The sequence below is a fragment of the Martes martes genome (assembly GCF_963455335.1).
Source record: "Martes martes genome assembly, chromosome: 4".
Lineage (NCBI taxonomy): Eukaryota > Metazoa > Chordata > Mammalia > Carnivora > Mustelidae > Martes > Martes martes.
In genome coordinates, this window is record NC_137891.1 from 121,618,215 (window position 1) to 121,641,795 (window position 23,581).

The following is a 23,581-nucleotide window of genomic DNA, read 5'->3' on the forward strand; positions in this document are numbered from 1 at the left end:
TCCAGCCCCATCTCAAGACTGTAAAATCTGTATCATACATTGTATGACAAGGAATGGGGGGAGGGACATTTTAAAGGGAAACTGGAAGAATCATCCTTGTCATTGAAACATCCCTCACTTTGGAAACATTTGACTTGGAAGGTCCCCTCCAATTTTCCATGCATCTGTAAATACAAGATGCACTTAGTACCTTATAAATAAATATAAATTTATCAGAATATAAGATGCACTAAGCATTTTATATTTATTTCCACACACTGATATTTGAATGGAGGAACATGAACATTACATAGATCTGTAATCAAATTGTTGAAAGATGAAAGCAAAATATTCTAAAATATTTTGAAATATTCTGAAATATTTCAGAAATATTTCTGAAAATGCTGAAACAGCTTTAAGCCATGCTCAACAATATTGTTAAGCTGTGCTCAACAAGAACTCAGTATTCTTGTTGCCTCAAAGTTTCTAAGATAGGAGTTAGAAACCTCTTAAGTATACATGCAGTACAAGTGAAAGATTAGAAAAGACAGTGTCTCAGTGTGAATTATTGCAATCAACTTGCTTTTCCTCCTAGTACCAAGTATTAAAGAAATACGAGTGTGGGGAGTTGCAAAGGAAAGAAGTTAGTAATTATAAAAAATGGACAAAATAGTTTTTGAAGACAGGTTTAGGTGTAGTGCTTCAGTGTACAACTCTGAATTATCAAAGGGCAATCTAAGGATTCTGGGTCTGTGTGGACAAGAGTAGTAGGAGAGAGGAAAATAGGTGAAAGGAATCATTAAAAATAAACAGAAGTTGCTTTGCATTAGCATAGTGCCTGATACATATTAGTTGCCTTATCATATTAGGTCAATCAATGTATTTTGGCTTAGGCCTCAGGTAACTAAAATAACTCTAATGTTGGCCCATAATTGAATATGATCCTGTGATAATCTGAATGAATCATCTTTTTCTGAATCAGATTACCATCAGCCCAGTTTGAACGCCTGCACACACTTTCATCATGATAACATATAATGTGCTAAATGAAGCTGGACCTGCTCTGGGTTTCAGCTTCATTCTGTTAGTGATTTCTAATAAATAGTAGAAGCTTACAAACTATTACACACAGGTAAGGTTAACAGAATCTATTTTTTAAATTGTGTAGCCTTTTCAGTAATAACCTAATGATAAGGCATAAACTCTGTTTTAAAGATTTTATTTACTTATTTATTTGAAAGAGAGAGAGCACAAGCAGGGGGAGCAGCAGGCAGAAGGAGAGGGAGAAGCAGACTCCCCGCAGAGCAGAGTGCCCGATGTGGGGCTTGATCCCAGGACCCTGAGACCATGACCTGACCCAAAGGCAGACATTTAACTGACTGAGCTATCCAGGTGCCCAAATTACATGTATATATTTAAAACTCAATATAGCAACAACTTTAAGGAGAATTAAATTTGTTTGAAACAAACTTTCATAATCTCATCACTATAATACTGTTATTATCTTTAGGTACTCCCTTTCTTATCTTCATCTTTAAGCAAACCTCTTTCCCAGAGTGTATTAATATTTGTTCAATTAATACTGGTATGTTTAAATTAAATTTTGCATGTTCTAGAAATTCTTTAAATAATGGACCTTCATAATACCTACCAAGGGTAGAATATTTACAATGGTATCATGGTGCTTTCATTTTATTATTTTTTAAGGTTTTTAAAATTTGAGAGAGAGAGAGAGAGAGAGCGAGAGAGAGCACACATGAGTTGGGGGTGGAGTGGGCTGGGGTGGGACAGAGGGAAAGGAAGAAGCAGAATAGGCTCCATCCCAGGACCCTGGGATCATGACCTGAGCAGACGCTTAACTGACTGAGCCACCCAGATGCTCTTTTCATTTGATTTTGTTTAAAACTCAGTATGGTGTGGCCTTTTATTAATGTTTCTACATAATTTCTTCATATAGCTAACATATTACTAAATTAAAAGTAATAAATTTTTAGCATTGACAAAACTTAAAAATTTGGTTTTGAACAAACACACAGAATATAAAGATTTGAGGAGGATAACATATTAGTTACCTGAACCTTCCAATTCTTCTTAGATGTGAAAACATTTCACCCCCAGGGACATATTCCATAACCATGTATAAATTAGAATTATCCTATGAACAAATAAAAAGAATAAATCAAAATTATGAAACCTAGGTTATTTCAAGAAAATATTTTAAGATAATACCATGTCAAATTGGAAAAAGACAAATTTAAAATCCACCCAAGGGGTTACTAACATTGGGAAAGAGAGAATAAATCGAAGATGCTCTCATTTTTCAACAATGGGGAATTAATTTTTATTTTCTCCTAGTATTCCTGCCACAAATTAGTCTGGGATTTTGCTCTTCCTGTCCTTGCAGGGAACACTAACTTTTGAACAATTAGACACTGAGGCAATGATTTAATGCTATAGTGTATGCAAAGGAATAACAGTTAAAACAATTTGGAAAAGTAAGAATGTTTACATTTTATGTACTAAATTAGGTCAGAGAGATTAATGATTTTTAACATCATCCTAAGTACACAGATGTTCATCTGATTTAAAGAATAAAGGAGGAAAAGGAAAAAATGTTAAAATGGTTCATATGAATTAATATTGCAGAGATGCCAAGAATCATTCTAAAGAGCTGAAAAGCTGCCAACTTCAATAATAAATCTTGTGCAACCTTATGAGATACCTGAATGGAAGGCCAAAGACTGTTCTGCCTTGTATAAATGGAAAGACTAGAACAAATTACTAACGAAAAGAAGATGGTACAATTGTATCAGAAAAGGTTTAAAAGGAACATATGTGGTCATTTGCAGGAGTTTAAGAACTGCTTAATAAGATATTTCTATGGATTTTGATAAACTGAAATATTTGAATTTGTAATACCATCTCATGAGAAGTTACATATTACCTTTAAAAATTTCCCTAGGGAGAGTCAAAACCTTGTCAAATGTTAACCTAAGTTTATAAGCACAATAGGATTTAATTATGTAAAACTTAATATATTACTTTTTTTGTTTATTCATATTCTCCAGGTTTAACATCTGGCTTAGAATCTTATCACAGTTTCATATTTTTAAAAATATATGAGGGTAAAAATATTTTATTTGAATATTGTAAAATTCACCTTAAAAGCGTACTCCAGTCGAACAAGAAAAGGAAAATTCACCGCCTGTAATATTCTTTTCTCATTCAAGGTGTGCTCTATTTGCTTCAGCTTAACAACCTGTGATTGAGAGATAAATATATTTAATGTACTTGAACAGAATTTAAAACTCACTATAATTTTAAAAGAAAAAACTTAAATAAAATGTTTTTCATGTAATAATAAGCTTGGATAAGCAAATCACTAAGTTGGATATGGGTGATAATAACCACCAATGAGGTTTCTCAGATTCAAATGAAAAACCCAACAGAAGACCTAAAATTTGGTCTTATGAAGGTCAACTATGGTTTTCAGTCAAGAAGTAAAAGCTAAGAAGAAACAGACTTTTAATACAGTACTTAAAAAACTGGTATGTGAAAATACTTAGCTCCTAATGACTTAAATAGTCAGTCCACTAAAGTAGTTGGTACAAATCACTGCAATAAGTTTTATTGATTTTAGGTCTTCCGAAGATCAGCAAGGAAATTAAGGATTGAAGAAAAGCCAAAAACTGAAAAACAGTGGGTAAAAATGAGCAATCTGTTCATTTCCTAATACCTGAATAAATACAAGATTAAATTCTAAAAATTTAATTTGCGCAGTCACAAGAGAGGACACACAAAATACCGGCAAAAACCCAACTGTATCTTATAACAAATAGGTCATTTAGAATTAATCGAGGCTACTCTGGATTGTCTACTCAATCAAATACATAGCAGGGGAAAGTAACTTATCTTCTTGAAGACTATGTTTCTATCCCACATGTGATTCTATTTTTAATTTAAGAAGAGGTAACCTTAGAGAGATATAAATAATTGTCCAGTATATGTGCAAATCATTAGAATGCAGCATTCTTTCTTACTAGAGGCTTATTGTCAGTGAATTCAAGAAGTTGAACATAAATAAGAAAGGTAAATATACCATCCAGTTATTAGCATATACAATTATAGTATAAAAATAATACTGAGCAGAGAATACTTGACTCCGAGTCAGAAGATCTGTATTCTAATCTAGGCCTTCTAATCAAGCAGTTTTGTGATTTTGGAGATGTTATTTCAACCCTTAGGATTTTGGGTTTTTTAACTGTAATATGAAGTGGTTGGACCACTTCCGTCCAAATTCTAACAGTTACATAACTAATTAGTCCATACTTATTACAACAAATTATGCAACATTAGCTGGAAGATTACTATTGCTTTGTATTTACTTTAAAAAATAGATTTTTAAAAATTTATTATTTATTTTATTGTTATTTTTTTAACAGTTTTAGGTTCACAGAATTGAACAGAAGATACAGGGATTTTCCAAGAGAATCCCCTCCCCACACAGGCATAGTCTCCCCCAATATCAACATCCCCCCTGACCAGAGTGATACATTTGTTACAAGTGATGAACTTACACTGACACATCTTTATCACCAAGAGTCCATACTTTATAGTAGGGTTTTACTCTCGGTGTTGTATATTCAGTCGCTTTGGACAAATGTAGAAGGACATGTGCACACCATTATAATACCATACCGAGTACTTTCACTGTCCTAAAATTTCTGTGTTTCACTTAATCATCCGTTCCTCCCTACTAACCACAGGCAATCACTGATCTTTTTACTGTCTTCCTAGTTTTGCCTTTTGTAGAATGTCATATAGTTGGAATCACAGACTATATAGCCTTTTCAAACTGGCTTCTTTCACTTAGTAATGGCTTGATAGTTCATTTCTTTTGAGTGATGAATAATACTTCACTGTCTAGATGTAACATATGCTTATCTCTGTATATTTTGATATAGTAGACTTCTAGTTAGGCATTGATAATATGAAATAAGTAATATGTAATAAGTAAATAAGTAATGTGAAATAAGTAATAAAAACTGTAATAGGCTTTCTGCATTATATCTCTGAGCCAACTATGCATATGTAGGGTATAACAATTAAAAATAGAAATAAATGATACATGATATATATATGATAAATGAACTGGCAAAGCATAAATGCCCAGTTAATTTTTAAGTTAATTTAAAAAGTTAACTAATTAAAATCTAATTTACTTTTAAGTTTGCATACTACTACATAAAAGGCATAATAATGCAACTGAGATAAAGACAAGGAAGTATCTGCCTTAATGCTGCATAAAATCTACTTAGAACTAAGTAGAGGCTATTATGCTAAGCGAAATAAGTCAGTCAGAGAAAGACAATTATCATGTGATCTCACTGATATGCAGAATTAAAGAAACAAGGCAGAGGATCACAGGAGAAGAGAGGAAAAAATGAAACAAGATGAAACCAGAGAGGGAGACAAACCATAAGAGACTCTTAATCTCAGGAAACAAACTGAGGTTTTCTCAGTGAAGGAGGGTGGGGGGGGATAGGATAGCTGCGTGATGAACCTTGGGAAGGGTATGTGCTATGGTGAGTGCTGTGAATTGTGTAAGCCTGATGAATCACAGACCTGTATTCCTGAAACAAATAATACATTATATGTTAATTTAAAAATCTATTTGGAAGTATGGCATATGAACATGTGAATATTAATATGCAAATAGTTGCCAATTATAATGTTGTAAGTGTTCAGACAAGAAAATGTTTATGTTAGGCCCAATACATAATCTAATTCCAGATTCTTCATCTATAAAACGTTGATAATAATACTTACTTTAAAGGTGACTGTGTCGCATAATGCATGTGAGGTGATTAACACAGTGCTGAGCACAAAGTAAAAGCTCAAAAAAATATGAACTGTTATTAAAATCTATTAAAAAGGGTGAGGGTTCAGCTGAGCCTTACAGATGAATAGATAATACAGATTAGGAAAAGACAGAGGAGATAGTGTGGTCAGGGTTAATATCCAGAACCATTACCTGAAGGGGGTAATATACAAAGATAAGTCTGAATGCTAGTTTCATCTGACAATAGCTTAGGACAATGTTTCTCAAGATTTGGTAAGAAAATACCCTTAAATGGCAGAGAAAAAAAAAAACAAGTAACCCTGGGGGTTTAGTCCATGCTTTATTTTCAACATGCATATAAAATTTATATTTACTTTTTAATATTTCTGTTGGTTTAAATATGTATATTTAAAAGCATTTACAAATGACTACTTATTGGCTAATTTTCTTTTAGCCAAATACTTGAGGAGTTTTTTGATAAGGAAGATGGGCTCTATATCATCACATACTCCCGCAGCCCACCCAGCATGGCACGTATACTCCTGGGGAGTCAAGTTTCAGTCAGAGAAGTAGAGAACAGAGGACATGCAGGGGAACAGTGTGAAATAAGACTATGGTAGAGTATGGAAGAAGTTATGAAGAATTTGGAAGTAGGATGCAGAGTTCTGCTTGTATTGAATTAATATTAGGAAGCTTTTTGAGCGAGTTAATAAAATTACATGATATGGTAAGAAAAACTTTTTTGGCGGTGAGAGGGGTGAATTAATAGAAGGTGCAGAGTCTGGGGTTGTGGAAATTAAGATGTTATTGTGAAAACCCAGTTAACATTAATGAGGGACCGACCAAACTAGGTGGTGGTAGAAAGGATCTTAGGAGTAACAAATACATTTCAAAGGAAAAATTAAGAAGAAGCATAGGCACAGTCTACGGCCATACCACCGTGAACGCGCCTGATCTCATCTGATCTCGGAGGCTAAGCAGGGTCAGGCCTGGTTAGTACTTGGATGGGAGAAGCATAGGCACAGAAATCAGACCAACCTAGCCAAATTCTTGGTTTATCTTACTAGCCTTTTTGATATTGGAAAAACTACTTGAATAGAAAGGTTATTGGCTTAAAAGGGAGATTAATGTCAGGCAAAGTTGTGAAGATTCACTGATACAATAAATATGAAGTTCCTAGCAATGCTTGACAATTGTATGGAATGAAGAAATGCGATTTCCTTAATTTCTGTACTGATATTTTCCTCTTAACCCATATACCCTAAGATAGGAGAGGCCAAAATTGAAAGGCTTGTAACTTCATTAACAGAAAAGAAGGTGATCATGGAGTGTTATTTTATTACTTATCTTAATCAAATTCAAATAAATAAACTTGAAAAATTTCAGAATATAAAGTCTTTGTCCTAATTATGAACGGATTCAGAACACTGCCATAGCAGAAATGACTTAGGGTGGCAAATACTCTTTTCATGATTTATCTATGGGGTAACCTTCTTAGTAATTTACTTAACAAGTCACCGTCTTGTTAAGAAAAAAAAAGGAATTAAAAACTTCTTCCTTAAATACTTTAAATGTAAAAAGGGCATATTATGTAACCCCTTTAATATTTTATGACTAAAGCATAGTCTATTAATTCCTTAAGAAAGATAGCAAAATATTAGGGCCTATCCAGATAGTAACATTTTAATGACAGATTTAATAAAGAATATTTCATTCAAATCAGAATTTTGAAGCATTTTTCTGTTACCAGCACAAGTGTACAAGTCACTTACTCTCTCTGAGACCCAATGACCTCATCTAGAAAATTAGAGCAAGGACTGGTCAGTCTCTAAGAGCTCTGTGCTCAGATTGTACAAATTAGGGGTATAGGGCTCAAAGATGAATCGAAGCTTGGACAGAGTTCAGAGGGAGAGGGTATAAAACATGAAAACAAGACGAGGGGATAGTCCAGAGATTGAGATTAGCAATCTTTAAAGAGTAGACAAGGAAAAAATAACAGGAAAATGCCTCTAAAAAAGAAGAGCCCAGAAGGCGGGAGCATAATTAGAAGAACAAAGGGTGACAAAAGTCCAGGGACAAGACAGTTTCAAGAGAGTGGTCAGCACAGTCATAGGTTCTATAATGTCATATAAGATGAGTAAAAAGAGCCCACTGGTTTTATTGATTAGGACACTGGATTGGTGACCCTTGCAGAGCCATTTCAGTGGAGTAGCAAGAGGAAGGAGATAAACAAGGAGACAGTTAAATTATCGTGGGTTGAAGACTTAAGAGGAAGTGACTTAGTGGATAGAGTGATTAAACTATTTTTTCAGGAAGCATGGTTAAAAAGGTTATATGAAAAAGGGTAGTGGACAAAGATACACAACTAAATGTGTGCATGGGTGTATTTAATTTTAGAGAGATGTAAGTCATTACTCTTTTTCATGTTGGAGGTTAAATTTGTTTGTTTTAAAGCACTTTTCGGACTGAACTTCAGACCAGTCTAATGCTGTGCTGTCCAACATGATAGCCAACTAACATGTGGTTATTTAACACTTGAATTGTGGCTAATCTAGATAGAGATGTAATGTAAGTGTAATATATACATCAGATATTGAAGACTCAGTATGAAAAAAGTAAAATGTCTCCATTTTTATGTTAATTACATGTTGCAAGGACAATATTTTAGATACACTGAGCTAAATAAAATCTATTAAGATTGATTTCAACTATTTCTTTTTACTTTTTAAATGTGGCTATTAAAAAATTTAAAATTACTTAAGTGGCTCACATTCTATTTCTATTGGATAGCATCAGTCTAGCCACTATCTGTATCCCTGACTACTAGCTCAGTACTGTTTACTCCACATCCAGCTCAGTACTGTTTACCCCACATTTTTCTATATTCCGGTAAGCCAAAATGTCATTCTTGGGAACATAATACCTGTAAGATAATATTCAAGATTTACCATTTTCTTTCACATTCCCTTACTTGTATGTGATTACCAGGAAAACGGAAGTTTAACAATTAAAGCATAAATAATTCAGATATCCAGATTCATCAGATATACCAATACATGATAAAAACAAAAACTGGTTTTTCAAAATGATTTAATCTTTTTATTGAGATATAATTGACATCTAACATTATGTTAGTTTCAGGTATATAACAATCATTTGATATTTTTTATAGTATTAGTATTGCAACTTTTTCTCTGGTTTAACTGACATTTTAAACTCGGCAAACTCAATCACGTTAAACAAAGGCCTTCCACTGTCAATCAAAACAAGTCATAAAATAAAATCACCAAGTTTCTGTTACCTCAATCTAAAGATCCAGTACAACTGATCTCTGCATTTTCCACAAGGCAGAATGTAGTAGAGATGCCTGTTCTTTACATGTTGAATTCAATATTTTGTTAGTAAACATCACAAACTTATACAAATAACATTATTGAAATAATAATGTATCCCCGTATACTTATTAACTGTGTATCAGATAGTCACAATAAATAAGAATGAAATTAAATGCAACAATAAAATTATCTGCAGGTATCAATGGAAAGTCATTATATTGCATCTGTTTAATAATCTAACTGATAAAACTGAAGTTTACCCTTCAGGTAAATAAAGACAAATACACTCACCTTCTGCTTATCTAAGATCTTCATGGCATAATACTGTTCAGTGGCTTTATGTTTTACCAACATGACTCTTCCAAATGAACCCGTTCCAAGGGTTTTTTTCCTTTCAAAATCCTCCAGCCCGGCATTATTCTACATATATATGAAAAATAAAATAAACTTTAAAATTAGAAATTCTCATAAGACTATGGTAGCTATAATAGATTTAGTTATATATAGTCAGAAGAGATTATTTAAAATTATCCATTTAAAAATGATACAAAAAGACTACTGAGATTCCAGGCTATTGGTTCTATTTTTCCCTTTGAATAAGAAGAAATGAACTAATATTTGAAAAGAGAATTATATTGCAAAACAAAGCATAACAGTAATGGGAGAAAATAAAAGCCTAAGCTAAAATATTAAAGGTCATAATGAATTCCAATATGAATTCCTAGTATTAGACTTTAAATAAATAAATTCCATATTTTAATAATCTCATACTGACCAGCAGTATATTGACACAGACAATCATGGAAGTCATAGTCTCACTGTACTCACAAATAATTCTAATGAATAAATAAACTAAGGGTCAGAGTCCTTTCACTAGAGTTACCTCTGAAGAAAGCACTGTCTTATTTCATTTCTATCTTTACACAAGCTTATAGGACTGGATAATAACAGCATGAAAGATCCTAATGGCTCTTTCTCTGATGTTATAATAACCTGGTATTACCTAAAACAGTAATAATAAGGAAGAAGAGTTCCTCATTCCCACAAAGATAACTGCAAGTCAGAGTCTCAGAACAATAATCAGGCTCTTTTTCTCCCTCAACAGATGCTTTGTTATGAGCAAACATCTTTGTTTGGCTTTGGCTATAGCATAGAAGCAAAGAATTGGAGGCATCAATCTATTGAATTTGTTGCTGCCACAACAAAATGAAAATTACTGGGAAGAAATTATGTGCTAAATAGCCACAAGTAGTAATTGCTGACCCATTTGTTTAATAGGTTTTCATTACAAAGATCTTCATGAAAATCTTGGAAAAAAGTATTTGTGAGTGTCAGTCTGTATAGTATTTAGCTTGACAAAAATATGAGGTAATGTGATTCTTGTATAAGTAAGAAATCTGGACAGTTACTGCAGTTCACTGTCATTGGATTTAATCTCTATTACAAATCAAAGCTTGCCATTGAAGACACAGCATAGCTTCTTGCTGAATCATTACAGAGAGAGCAAGCAGCTCCAAGTTATAAAACTTGTTTCATGAAATTTAATTTCAAATTTTAAATTGCTATGAGATTCTATATCAAGATAGAAAGAAAAAGCTCTTAGAATTCTGATTGAATTATTTAATTTTATGGATTAATGCTTAATTTTTTGGTCTTAACAACACCAATTGAAATGTTTAATATAGTTCCCAAGTAAATAATGGAAGCAAATTTAAGTAATAGACAACAAACAGAACATCTCTTTTTGCTAGTTATTGCTTTTCATACAAATGTGCCATCCTCCTCACCTTCCTCAGTGTTTAATGTTAGATAATGTCTAACTTCTCACGACAGCTAGAGTAACTGTTTTAAAGTACAGTTCATGCTTTTAATCTTAGTATCTTTATAAAAAAAGGCGATATAATGGCATCTTCAAAAATATTTAGATTAAATATTTTTTAGTGAAAAAGATACTTGAAATAAAAATTTTTGTGGTAGGAAAATTGATGTTCAAAATTGAATTTGGTATTAAAGTTCATTAATTATTTTTAACTTTAAAAATAGATTTTTTGACAAACATAAATGGTTCTTTTTATACACGGTTTTTAGGTCTCAGTTACAATTTAAAGTACTTAAGTTATGTGGAATTTACCCCATCCAATGCTTATGAAAAAGGATCCCTGTGTACTTGGTATGTTGCCAATAGCTAAGTATTTGTGATTAAGAATTTGAAACTGCACAATAGTATCAAAGGCACAAATCAAAATTACTATACATTAAAAATATCAAGAGTTTATAGCAACTTATAATTAGTATCAAAATTTATGTAATCACATATTGTAATGGAAATTAGGTTCTTCTCCAATTTAGGTCTAGATAAAATTATTAGTTAGGAAATAAAAACATAATGTTATAATATTATGGTAAAATTCCTATGTTAAGCTTACTTTTTAAAATGCGACTTGAAGGTTTAATGCTATTTTACAGTTTCTTAAATAGTAAATTACCTGGGCAAGAATCATGATTTTATATAACAGGACTTTTAAATAGTAGAAAACTTTAAATATTCCTTACCGGAGCAGGATTTTCCCATTTTTTAAGGAAGTCTTCTTTGGCTTTGGCTAGAAACTCTTTCACTGAAAATATAATTAAAACAAACAAACAAACAAAAACAAATTTTGTCTTGTAAGAATATTTATATTACATATAAATATATTTTAAAAACACAGACTTATGTCAACAATTGTTACCATGAAATGTGTATTCATAACCATGATAAACTAGAGGACTATTTACTTCCTCTAAACAAGAAGCAAATATTTTCTTAAATTTCTAAGAAGCTCTAATACTATCCTATATGGAGATCACTTTCATAATTTCAAATCTAATAATAAAAATGCCATTCCTGAAAACATATCTGAAAGTAATATAAAAGAGTCAGAAATCAATCTAGGAGAAAATATTCGTTGTAAATAAGCCAGCAGTGGTATTAACAAAGCTGTTAAATATAAGAACTGAAGACATCTGGAGAATGTGAACTTGTTGATTTGTGGAATTTCAAATATAACTGACTTCAATAAAAGGCTGTTTTCAGGTATAAAGATTTATGTTATTAGATTTGTGTTTTCTCTACTGATGGTAGAGAGAAGAGGAAAAATACAGGCTACACATAAAGGATACCCACAAAGACTTAAAAATAAAAAAGAAACAAAAACAAAACACCCAAACAGCTTTAAAAATCTCATATTCTAAATTTGAAGCAAAATTAAAATGTACACTAAAGTAAAGCATTCAAAACCAGATGTTTATTTATCTGTGATCAATAACAGCTACATTATGAAACTGTGGTTTGAAGTTTTAAGATTTGTTAAATAACAAATCATTTAAAAGGTTTCTTCTTTTTCATTTTCTTTCCACAAAGTTTCCATAATGACTTCTGTTTACAGAATGACTTCAGGAGTTTAAAAAGAAATAGGAAAAAGATTCCAGAGATAAGACAGCATTAACAAAATGTATACTTGTTCCAATAGTCAAGTATGAGAGCAAAACATGGCAATTCAAGAAGTATTTATTTCAGTATTTCTTTTTGTTTGGAAGTTCCTGATATTTCTCTGATATCTAAATCTATAAATAAAGAAGACAACAGAATTTAAATGAGGCTGAAATAGTGAAAAGCTAGGCAAAATGAACTTAGAGTGGGACACTGTCATTTATTTCAGAAATACTAAGAGTGATGGTGATGATGAAGGAAAGACCAAACTAATAGTGGAAATGAGGGGTCACAAATTCTTTGATAAGATCATCTAATGATGTAGTGGTATTTAAGTGAGGTGTTTTAAGATATACATTATTATTTCCTCTTTTACCTGTGTAAATTACCTTTGCCAAAACACTGTTGCTAACCAAAAAGGCTGTTGGTATTCCAAATGTTTTGAGATTTCAAAATGGTGATGATAAGCACCAGGAGCAGACATTAGTTTTTTAAGTAACACTAGAGTGTTCGTTTCTGAAGACATTATTTTACTACTTCATATAAGCTGTCACTTGTATTTTGCTGTAAAATACTCTCAAAATACCTATTTTAGAAAATTTGAGAAAAACAATTTTTAAAATTAGAATCTTTCCTTTGTATGAAAATCTCAACCACCAAAACAATGAATCCAATAACTGCACTTAATTATGCAAATATGATCTAATTCCTCCTGGGGGTGGATTTGGAGGTGGAAAAGTCTTACATTTTGAGTTTAGGATGGTTCAAGTTACCTACTCCTAAAAGTTAATGTATTAGTTACACCTGGGGATGAGTGGTTTTAGAAGATTACATTATATTTTATTTTATTTATTCTTCTCATGGTGCTGACATATTTGCAATGGCTCTGACTTAAAGATGACAGCTAAAATAAATTAAAAACAAAATTTTCTGCTGAATGCTACTGTGGCTTTTAAGAAACACAACTTGTGATTCTCAAAATATACAACTGATTTCTTTTGAAAAATATTTTTGGTTATCTTCTATTTATAGAACTTGCACATCAAGTTGTGGTATAAACTCTCCAGATGCCTGCATGAGTGTAGATAATTTGGAGACAAGGAAGGGAATCAGGGAAAGGAAAAAAAAATATTCCTAACATCCTGTTTCAGCTTCTCCTGTCACTTCCTGCTAAGTGGATCTGGAGTTAAGAAGAAAGTAACTGGTCAAAAGAAGGACTGGCAGTATTTGCCAAAGATGGCACACTGAAAGAAAATTTCCTTCTCCCTGCTTGGTATATGAGCTAGAGGAAAAATTTCAGATACTACTTAATTTCATTCACTAGTAGGATATTCAGGAAATTCTTTATACTCATCAATATTCCAAGTTCACTGCTAAGTAACATTACAGAAAGTAACAATTCTCAAAAAGTTCTTACATGAAAATTATCAGAAATGGATAGGAATCAAAGATACTAAATTTTGTGAATTATTTCAACAAATTAAGAGATTCCCTTTTATAAAGTAAGGATAAGTATTAATTATAATGTCATTAAATATTTCCATGAAGCAAACTCTATTCCTGCAACACTTTTTGTCACATAAGTATATATATAAACATAAAATCTCTAGTTCATATGTGCACTATTTAGATACAAAGATGAACACAGTTAACTCTGTAAAAATGTAAGTTAACCTAAATATACATCTTACATATATAAACACCAGAAATAAAATACTTCACAATATGCTGGTTATGAGTAACAAACAATAAGCAATCTAGAACCATATGTATTCGGTTTGGTTTTTACTATTTTTAGACAATGTTGAATTTCACTTTCTAAATGTTTTTCTCTAGTTGTTTAAAAATTTTATATCCACTGACATAAGGTATTGGCAGCTAATTAATAAAATAAGCGGTAGGAGAGTTAGCCAAATTCAAATACTGCAGCACATTTAATCCAGAGTTCCCGCTAAAGCATATACTTGAAGTTCTCAAATTTTTTGCTCTTCTTGTTATATTCTAATAGGTATGCAATATCTATATTTAACCATTTAAACCACTGTGATGTCCTGAAACAGCCACAAGTTTGGGAGGCTGGGATATCTGAGTTAGAATATTGGCTCTAATACTTCTTAGCTACATGATTATGGGTAACTAAGTACCTAATGGTGATTAGTGACTTTCTTTAGGAAAAGATCTCAAAGAAGAATTTCTCTGCAAATATATTTTGTTCTGTACTGGTCAATAATGTACTACAAAAAATGAAAAGGACTACCAAAATTTAAATCAATTTCTTCCTAGGAGTATACATTTCGATTATATATTTCTTCCAAATAAGCTTATTTTCTTTTCCATCTGTATCATTTAAAGATCTCACACTGCATTTAAAAGACATGAACATACCAAAGGAATCTATTCGTACAAAGGGGACTGAATGTTTACCCACACTCATGAGATAAAGAAAAAAGAAACAAAATGACAATTTTATGTGTTTCCACAAGTACATAAAAAATTTAATTCTTTTCGCCTTCAAAATATTTTTGAATATATTTATACACAGGACACAGCTTAAAAATTGATTACAAAGTTCATTTGAAACATTAGGAAAATTCATTAAAAAGTCAAGTATGGCGTATGGTGTATCTTTACTCCATGTTATGCAGATAATCCTACAATGAGTAAGAATGTTTCACTATAAATGTATTTATTAGGTACTTTTGGATTCTATGTTAAATATACTTACATTACTGCTTATTATAAAAAGAGCATGTTATTATACTATGCCACTATGCAATGCTAAAAAGAGGTTGTTGTTGACGGTTTGTAAGAATTTAGAAATTCATTACTATACTGATTACAACTACTCTGATGTTACATTCTTTAGTTTCTTTGTAATGAGATAAATGTCATTTCCCTTATTAACACATCTTTTACAGTAAAAACACAACTTTATTAAACTTCTAGTTAATATATGTCAGAAAAAATAAAGGGAAACAATCAGGAAATAGAACAAATCAGATTATAAACTTTCTAGGGTAAATACCCAATTAAAATATTAGCTGTTTTGTTCCAAATTTACAACAGTACATTTTCTTTAAAAAACCATCCATTAACCTGGGTTATCTAATTTAAGTGGTGTGTATTAATCTGTCTTCTGCTACCCTGTACAACTTCCACCACAGTGTTATATTTGTTGTTTCTAAAATATCACATAAGAAACTGAAATATAAATCATTTTTATAAATCCAACTCAATATAAAACTAAACTACTTTCTCTATCAACTAAAATATTTTATTAACTCTATATATTTTACAAAAATATAACTTATAAGGAGCATAACAACTTGCAAACAACCAGATAAAAAGTTTAAAGGTAACATTTGTTTTATTAAAAAGTAGTTGCCTACCAGATATTTCTGAAGAGGAGCAAGCTTGTATCCAAAAAAAAATAAACAGTGATTAAATAACACTCACAAAATCAATATATTAGCATGATGTCACCTATACACATTTTCTTAGAATATTATATACAGAAATAAAACATTATTATGGAAACTCAATTTTCTGACATTCAAAGAGGGCTTTTTAAAATGAAATGGTAAAGCAATAAATACAGTAATTTTTGTTTAGTGTCAAAATCAATACCATTCTAATTCTCCTTAAAACAACTAACAAACTTGTAGCAATAGTGCTAATAATGTTAAGTAGTGTATACTGAAATACACATCCTGTAACTATTGCAATGCCATCACTGGACTTCTATTATTTATTCGAAACTTCACTGTAGGAACAACACTATTAATTATAACACTTTGTAACTCCCTTTTGAAAGACATTAGTGTCTTTCAGGCATTTACTTCCTTGGTGCTCATTTAACAATCTCTCAACAACATTTATTGAGTACTGTTTAGTGGTGCCACAAACTGAGCTAGACGTGTATAGGTGTGAAGGTGCCCAGTCATGACAGTAACTATTTGCCGTGGTGATGCTTTTCAATGTGTAGGAAGGAATGGAAGTAAATTAAGTTATTCACACCTGCTAGACTCATTTCTTCTAGGAAACAGGAAGCGAGATCATTTGCTAAGGAAGAGGGGGTCAGATGGACTAAGGAGCATTTAATGGTTAGGGTTTGAGGCCTGAAGGTTTAAACTTTGATGGCTGTCTATGTAGGGAATAAGGAAGAGGGCTATTCCTCTAATATTTCCCATTAGGAAAAGAGAAAGGTATTATAAACAATGGTATGTTTCTTAACATGTTTTGTAGTAATAGTTTAAAATTTTTCCTTATTGAAGAGATTGTAATTCATGGGCCTCCTAATCTCTCTGCAATTAAATTATTTTTATCTTTCTCCTTTACTTTAATGAAAGCATTAGTCTATTTAAGAGTTATTTTGTGTATATCAGAAAATGCAGAACAGGATGGAAACTGAGGTTAATTACCTATGAAAATACCAAGTTCTATCAACAAATAACAGAACAGTACAATCCTTTCCAAAACCTCTGGAAAGTGTAAATCTAGTTGAGTGTAATAGTCTGTCTTCTGTCGCCCCTATTTCAAACACCCACCTCCTTAGAGCTCTTCAATTGTTATTTCTAAGAATAACCCTCAAACACATACACTGTACTACAAATATTTTCAGTAAACTAAATATAAAACATTCTAATTGCCACAAGATAACTAATAAAAATCCAGTTTATAGCAACAAAGTAACAGAATTATTCTGTAAAAAATAGTTTCCTACCAGATGCTTCTGATGATTTGCGAGCTTGGTCAAAAAGAATAAATAAGTTAAACAGATTAAATAACACATAAAATAACATACCCACAAGAACTAACCCATTCGTATATGTTCACTAGTATATTTATACATAGGAAAAGAATCAAAAATACTTGGGCATACATATTCAGAAGTGTTTTATCTAAGGATTACAACATATTCTCTGGAGATATATATATGTATATATATATAATTTTTTTTTTAACCAACCAAGCCCTATTCTGGAAATCTGTTAATGAAATATATTCTATCCCTTAAATGTAAAGACCAGTTGTGTTCACTTTACTGAAGGGACACTTAATTTGCCTCACCATTTTCAAGCATGTTCACTCGGAGCAAGTTCACTGTAATTTTAAAAGTGATAGGGAATATAAAAAAAACAATTTTAATTACAATTGTATTTGTGCACTTCAATGGATGGAACCATGCCTACTTTTGTTTACTAAGATATCATGTAGTCATGCATAAAGTCACACATGAATGGGTATTTAGAAATTTAATAGGCAATGAAAATTATATTTCCTATTGCAATATCTTTCTATTCTTTCTCTTATTTTTTAATTGGTTAATTATCAAGTCTTGGTTACAAGTGAACAGTATAATTGACTAACTTTCACTAAACTGTTAACAAATAAAATTTTTTTGTGAAACATATACATTTAAATGATCAAATTATAGAAACATATTAATTTATTTAACTAGTATCTACATGGAGAAATGGATACACCATGAATCCACATAGTGTAATCATTCATAACTAATGACATTTACATGCTTTCTCTCCCAACTTGCACTTGATTTAGGGATGTTGTGGATTTTCTAGGCCATCCAAGTCATGTTTGTTTGGAGATGTTCCTTGTAGGATTTTGTAATAAAAACTTTAAATTTACAGCCATAAATGACCCAAGCAATCTTTGAAGTACTCTTTGAAATGTACTTGACTTTCTTAATTGTTCACTGAGACTTTTCCTTAGAGAAATATATCATCACAATCATATGTTAAAGATTTTCCACTCAGTTCTAAATTAAAATATTCTCTCTTGCTACCAAACAATATAGAGCTAGGAGTGGATCCCTAGATGATGGGGTATGCACATTTTCAACTTTACTAGATAGTAAGAACTGCCTCAATAAATGTTGTGCCAGTTTAGTTTGCCACCATATCTTTGATGATCCATATCCTTAATAAAATGTGTCACTAACATAATGGGTATGAAATCATATCTTATTGTTAAAGATAAAGTAAATATCTCTCAGGAAAATTTTATAATTTTTTTCCTTACAAGTTATTATATTTTTACTAGATATAGTCCTAGGTTCTTTAGGACTTGGATTACTATTATAAAAGGGAGAATTTTTAAAAGAATACCATTTGTTTCTTGCTGATGTATAGTTGATGTTTATATACTGATCTTACTGTATCTCTCTTATTAATTCTAAAATAGCATTGGAAGATTCTCTTGAATTCTCTATGCAGAGAATCACCTATCATCTGTGAATAGTGACAATTTTGTTTCCTCCATTTTTTTATTGTCTTATTGTGCAGGTTATGACTAACATTTCAATACTTTACAGAAACAGACAATGAGCATCCTTTTCCTGTTCCTAACTTCAGAGAAAATGTTTCTAATTAATTTTCTTTTCCCATAATTTACTTGTAAAGCTATACTTGACTCAATAAATAAATTTAAAAGTTTCTCCTCTTTTTCAATTCTTTGAAAGATTTTGTACAAGACTGAAATTTTTGTTCTTTGAATTCATCCTAGAACTTGATCTTAAAACTGCCCAGTCCTAATTTTGTTAAGTTTTGAATAAAGATTTTAATTATGATTAAAACTTAAATAGCTATAGTTCTCATCAGCTCTTTTAAAACTCTTTCTCATGAACTAACCTTTGGTTCTGATGGATTTTAATTTTCTATTTTATTGAGTTTTGCTCATGTCTTCATTAGTTTGTTTGTTTGTTTTTTGATTAATCATGCTGTGCATTCTCTAACTTATTTACTTGAATACTTACATCATTAATGTCTCCTTTCCAGATGTAAGCATTTAAAATTTGTTTCTAAATCCACTTTAGCTGCACCCCACAAATTTTCATACATAGCTCAATTTCAACTTTATATTGTGAGTTTATTCTTGACCTGTGAGTTATCTGAATTTTTAAATCCCTTAATGTAATATTTGTGTGTTTGTTAATCTGTTTAATAAGTTGTTTTTACTGATTAAACGTAATTGCTTTGTGGTCAGAGATCATGGCCCATATATCAATTCTTTAAAATATTTTGAACATGTTTAGTTGTATAATCAGTTTTCTAAGTGTTCTATATATTTCTGTATATCCTCCAATTACTGGGTGAGCATTCTCTATAAACATCCAAACTTACAATTTTTCCTTCTAAATGGGTCAACTTTGTTTTCTATGTTTAGAGATTCTGTTAGAGATGCATAGTTTTTTTTTCTCTTATATTTCTTTTTTATGTGATTATTAATTTTAAACGTTAGCCTGTAACAACTCTACTCTCTGACATTCTTGGAAGCGTGTAATCCTGTTGTATCTGCTGAATATTGTTTGTAGTAGAGTGTGTGTGTGTGTGTATCTATTTTTGATTTTGGATTGTGAATTTAAAGTTCAGTTGAGCTTTATCTTTGAGAAACCTGCAGGGCTTGACTTGAGTATACAGTTTGTATTAGCTTCTGCCTGGCATCCAGTAGACGTTACTAGCCTGGGACTATTACAATAATGTATTTTATTTTATTGGTGATTCTTAGACTACATAATTAATACAGATTAAAACATGAAATTTACTGGAGAAGCAGTTGATTACAAACTCTCAGGAGAGGAATCCCACACACATGCACACCTACTCCTCCCATGTCCCAGGAATCTAAACCAAGAAGTACAAACTTCCTTATTTTCTCCTTGTGTCAGTGGAGAGGCTTTATTTTCTAAACTATGCTTTCACTGAGGTTATAATCCTTTGAGGGTCTTGGCTTTATGTAGGAGTCTAGGAAATCAGAAGATGCATGGATCAAATAAGTTGTCTTCTGTCTCTGTCTCTCATTTCATTAAAATGAAAGCCCTCTGGTTAGCCAAGATAGAAAAATCTCCTAAGGGTAGTCAAAGTATGCTCCCCCTTACAACTATGGTTTCCATTTACCACTTCACTTTTTGTACACTGAGGGTTTCTATTATATTCTTGTAAGTTCAGGTATTCACTTAAAGGGATGCTTGTTATATTTTATTTAGCATTTCTAAATGCTGTTGTATCATCGTTAATTTTTGCTCTAGAAAGCTTTTAAAATTATCTAATCTAAAATGTTTGGATTTTTGTATAATTTTTTATCTTTGAAATTAAAAACTTCTATCAAGATATATTTAAGTATTGATATTTGTATTAATCTTTGTCAAAACACAATGAGCTCATTGAATCTATAGATTCAGGCTTTTTTTCACCTAAGAAGTTTCCCTGAATCATATATTTTTTTATTAGTGTTCCTATTTTATAGGTCATTATCTGTTCTGAAGGAATGCTATTTATTCAATTTGTAGCGTTTCCTACTCTAACATAATTTTTACCTCATAATTTTTATCCTATCCATTCCCCCTAGATCCTGGTAGGTTTTATCAAGCTAGTTCTCCACATCATTAATATACTTTCCTGCAGTGATTATTTTGTTCTTTATTGCTTCTAATGCAGCTTTATGTTCTGCAAATGCCAGGTTCATTTTCTTATATCCATTCCTTATCATAATTTCTTTTCTATTCCTGCCTGTCAGACAGCTCTCTTCTCATCCTACTCTCTTGGTTTTTAAAATTTTTTTTAATCTTATCTTTCAAGTGAACACAGATTCATGTTCACTTGGAATTTTTAAGAATTCAACACAGATACTATTTATAATTTCTTATTTTTAAACTCTCCCCAACATATTTTCTAAATATAAGTTCATTCTTTTCCTCTCAAATTTAATGATGCATAATCTCATTCATGGGCTCCATGTTGTTGCTTTTCTTTTTTATCCATTTATAAACAATGAGAAGACTTTCAAAACTTTACAAACACCCCCAAATAAGGTGGATCATCTCACCTCCTATTTTGCTGTGTTAGAATCTATTTCTCAAATCTTTTAGTTGGTACATATTTATATTATCACTTAAAAAATTCAGGGACTTTCAGAAATGGGAATGGAGGCAGTACCACAGGGTTTCTTGCTGGTGGTGATACCCACCACATCAAGGAAGAGCCCTGTTATATATGGAAGTAAAAAAGCCACCTTTTAAACTTGGAATAGCTTAACTAATTCTTGGGTGTCCCATAATTGTTTTAAAATGAAAGTAATCACCAGTGTTATATCTTCTACTCATCTCCCCCAAAGCCTTTCTTATAAGCTTCATCCATCCCCCCAAGTCAGTGAGGGTAGAACTATTGTTTATTAATTTTCCATAAAGGCAAGCTACTCAAAGTAGAACTGTTAGTTACACTTTGGTGTATTATCTTCAATCTGATACTGTATATTTTTGGTCAAGTACAGTTTCTTAATTCCAAAACTGAGAACTGATAAACTGTTTTTCCAGTTTTGTGTTCTTACATTTTTAATCTAGAAAATACAGACCTAGGAAGGGGAGCTTAAGCAAATGCTTGTGCTCAGCTCTATAACTTTCCTGTCATTCATAGCAGGTTAAGCTGCTTCTTCAGAAGCTTGCCCTTCACTTCAGCTAAGCCAATAAGAATTCTCTTCTGGAATTTTGAAATAAGGGAGCTAGTTTTGTTCTGTTAAGCATATGAATCAAAAACTAAAACACAGGACTGATATTTTTCATTGATAATGAAGAAAAGTACTCAAATATAGGTAATTTTGTTATTCATTTATTCTGTAAGAATTTATGAATTCATTACCACATTTGGTGCACTGGGATAGTTACTAGAAACGAGAGATTAACCAGCACTACCCTTGACTTAAGGAGTTCAAAGTTTGGAGATTGGAAACTGAAATGCCAGTATACAATTTCAGTATAATATAAACAATTGGTATAGTTTATAAGTCTGTTTTGGGAGTACAGGGGAATCACCTAACTCTATAGAGTCAATGATTAAGGCACTAAAAAGCGTAACTGGTTTTCATAATTTTTATGATAGAAGATATAAATATGAAAAGATAGCAAGGAATCATATGTAGTATAGTATGGCCAGGTCAGAATTTTATGAGAGAGATGCAGATAAATAAAGCCAGAAAGGTAGGTGATTGATCGTATATACTTTACTTCAAGGAATTTAACCTTTATCTTAGAGACAATAAGGAATAACTGAAAGTTTTCATGTTGGGTCACAAAATGGGCATACTGGCATTTAAAAAATGGCAGCATGTTAAATGAATGATCTGGAGGGATAAAAAACTGGAAGCTGAGAGGCTAGTGAAGCAATTATTAGAATAGGACTGAGAATATACAGAATGCCTAATCTTAAGCATTCCCAGTGTTAGTGTGACTAGAGAATATTGAGTGATTTCTGAAGCATTTCTGATATAGAATCAATAAAAATTAATGACTGAGTGCTTGCCTCAGGGGTGGGGTTAAAAACAAGTTAGGAATTACTATAAGGTTTCTGTTTTAAATTCCTACATGGGCACTGGGCTCATTAACAGAAATCGTAATCTATGAAAAAGGAGTAGATTTGGGATGGAAAGAGGAAATTCACATTTGAGCTGAATCTTCAGGTAACAACTGAAGATATGGGCATGGATGAGATCATCTGGAGAAAATATAGCATTAAGAGAGGGCCAAAGATAGATTCTCAGAGAAACCTAACACTTAATAGGCAGGAAGGAGAAAAAGAGTAGCTTTTTAACTAGAAAAATACCACATGCATATAAATACCACATACATAGCTATAAACTCAGATAAAAAGGACTAGCATTTGTTTATTTTTATAAGTAAAATCACACTTCATTTGTGATTTCCCACATTTTGAAATGGTTAAGGCTTGTAACCACTCTGACAGGAGTAAAATTAGTTGAAATTGGACAATACTGAAAAAGTCAGAATGTCTAATTGTGATGAGTAAGATTCCTGTGGTAGAAAGGGCTATAAGGACAAGCCAATATGTTCAAGTATATCAAACATTATCTGAATAATCCATACATTCTTCAAAGAGAAATAAAGCAATAGAAAAAGAGCAAAAATTTTCTTCAACTAAAATCAAT

General features: G+C 31.6%; 1 protein-coding gene across 2 annotated transcripts in view; it reads right to left on the reverse strand.

Moving 5' to 3' along the window:
• PRKACB (protein kinase cAMP-activated catalytic subunit beta) overlaps positions 1-23,581 on the reverse strand; it is a 121,269-nt gene that overhangs the window by 23,114 nt on the left and 74,574 nt on the right. For both annotated transcript variants that reach the window (XM_080801426.1, XM_080801425.1), the window contains exons 2-5: positions 11,710-11,771; positions 9,448-9,576; positions 3,140-3,238; positions 2,052-2,134 (exon numbers count right to left, since the gene is read on the reverse strand). In XM_080801426.1, the coding sequence (XP_080657552.1) occupies positions 2,052-2,134; positions 3,140-3,238; positions 9,448-9,576; positions 11,710-11,771 (373 nt within the window). The remainder of the gene's footprint in view (positions 1-2,051; positions 2,135-3,139; positions 3,239-9,447; positions 9,577-11,709; positions 11,772-23,581) is intronic.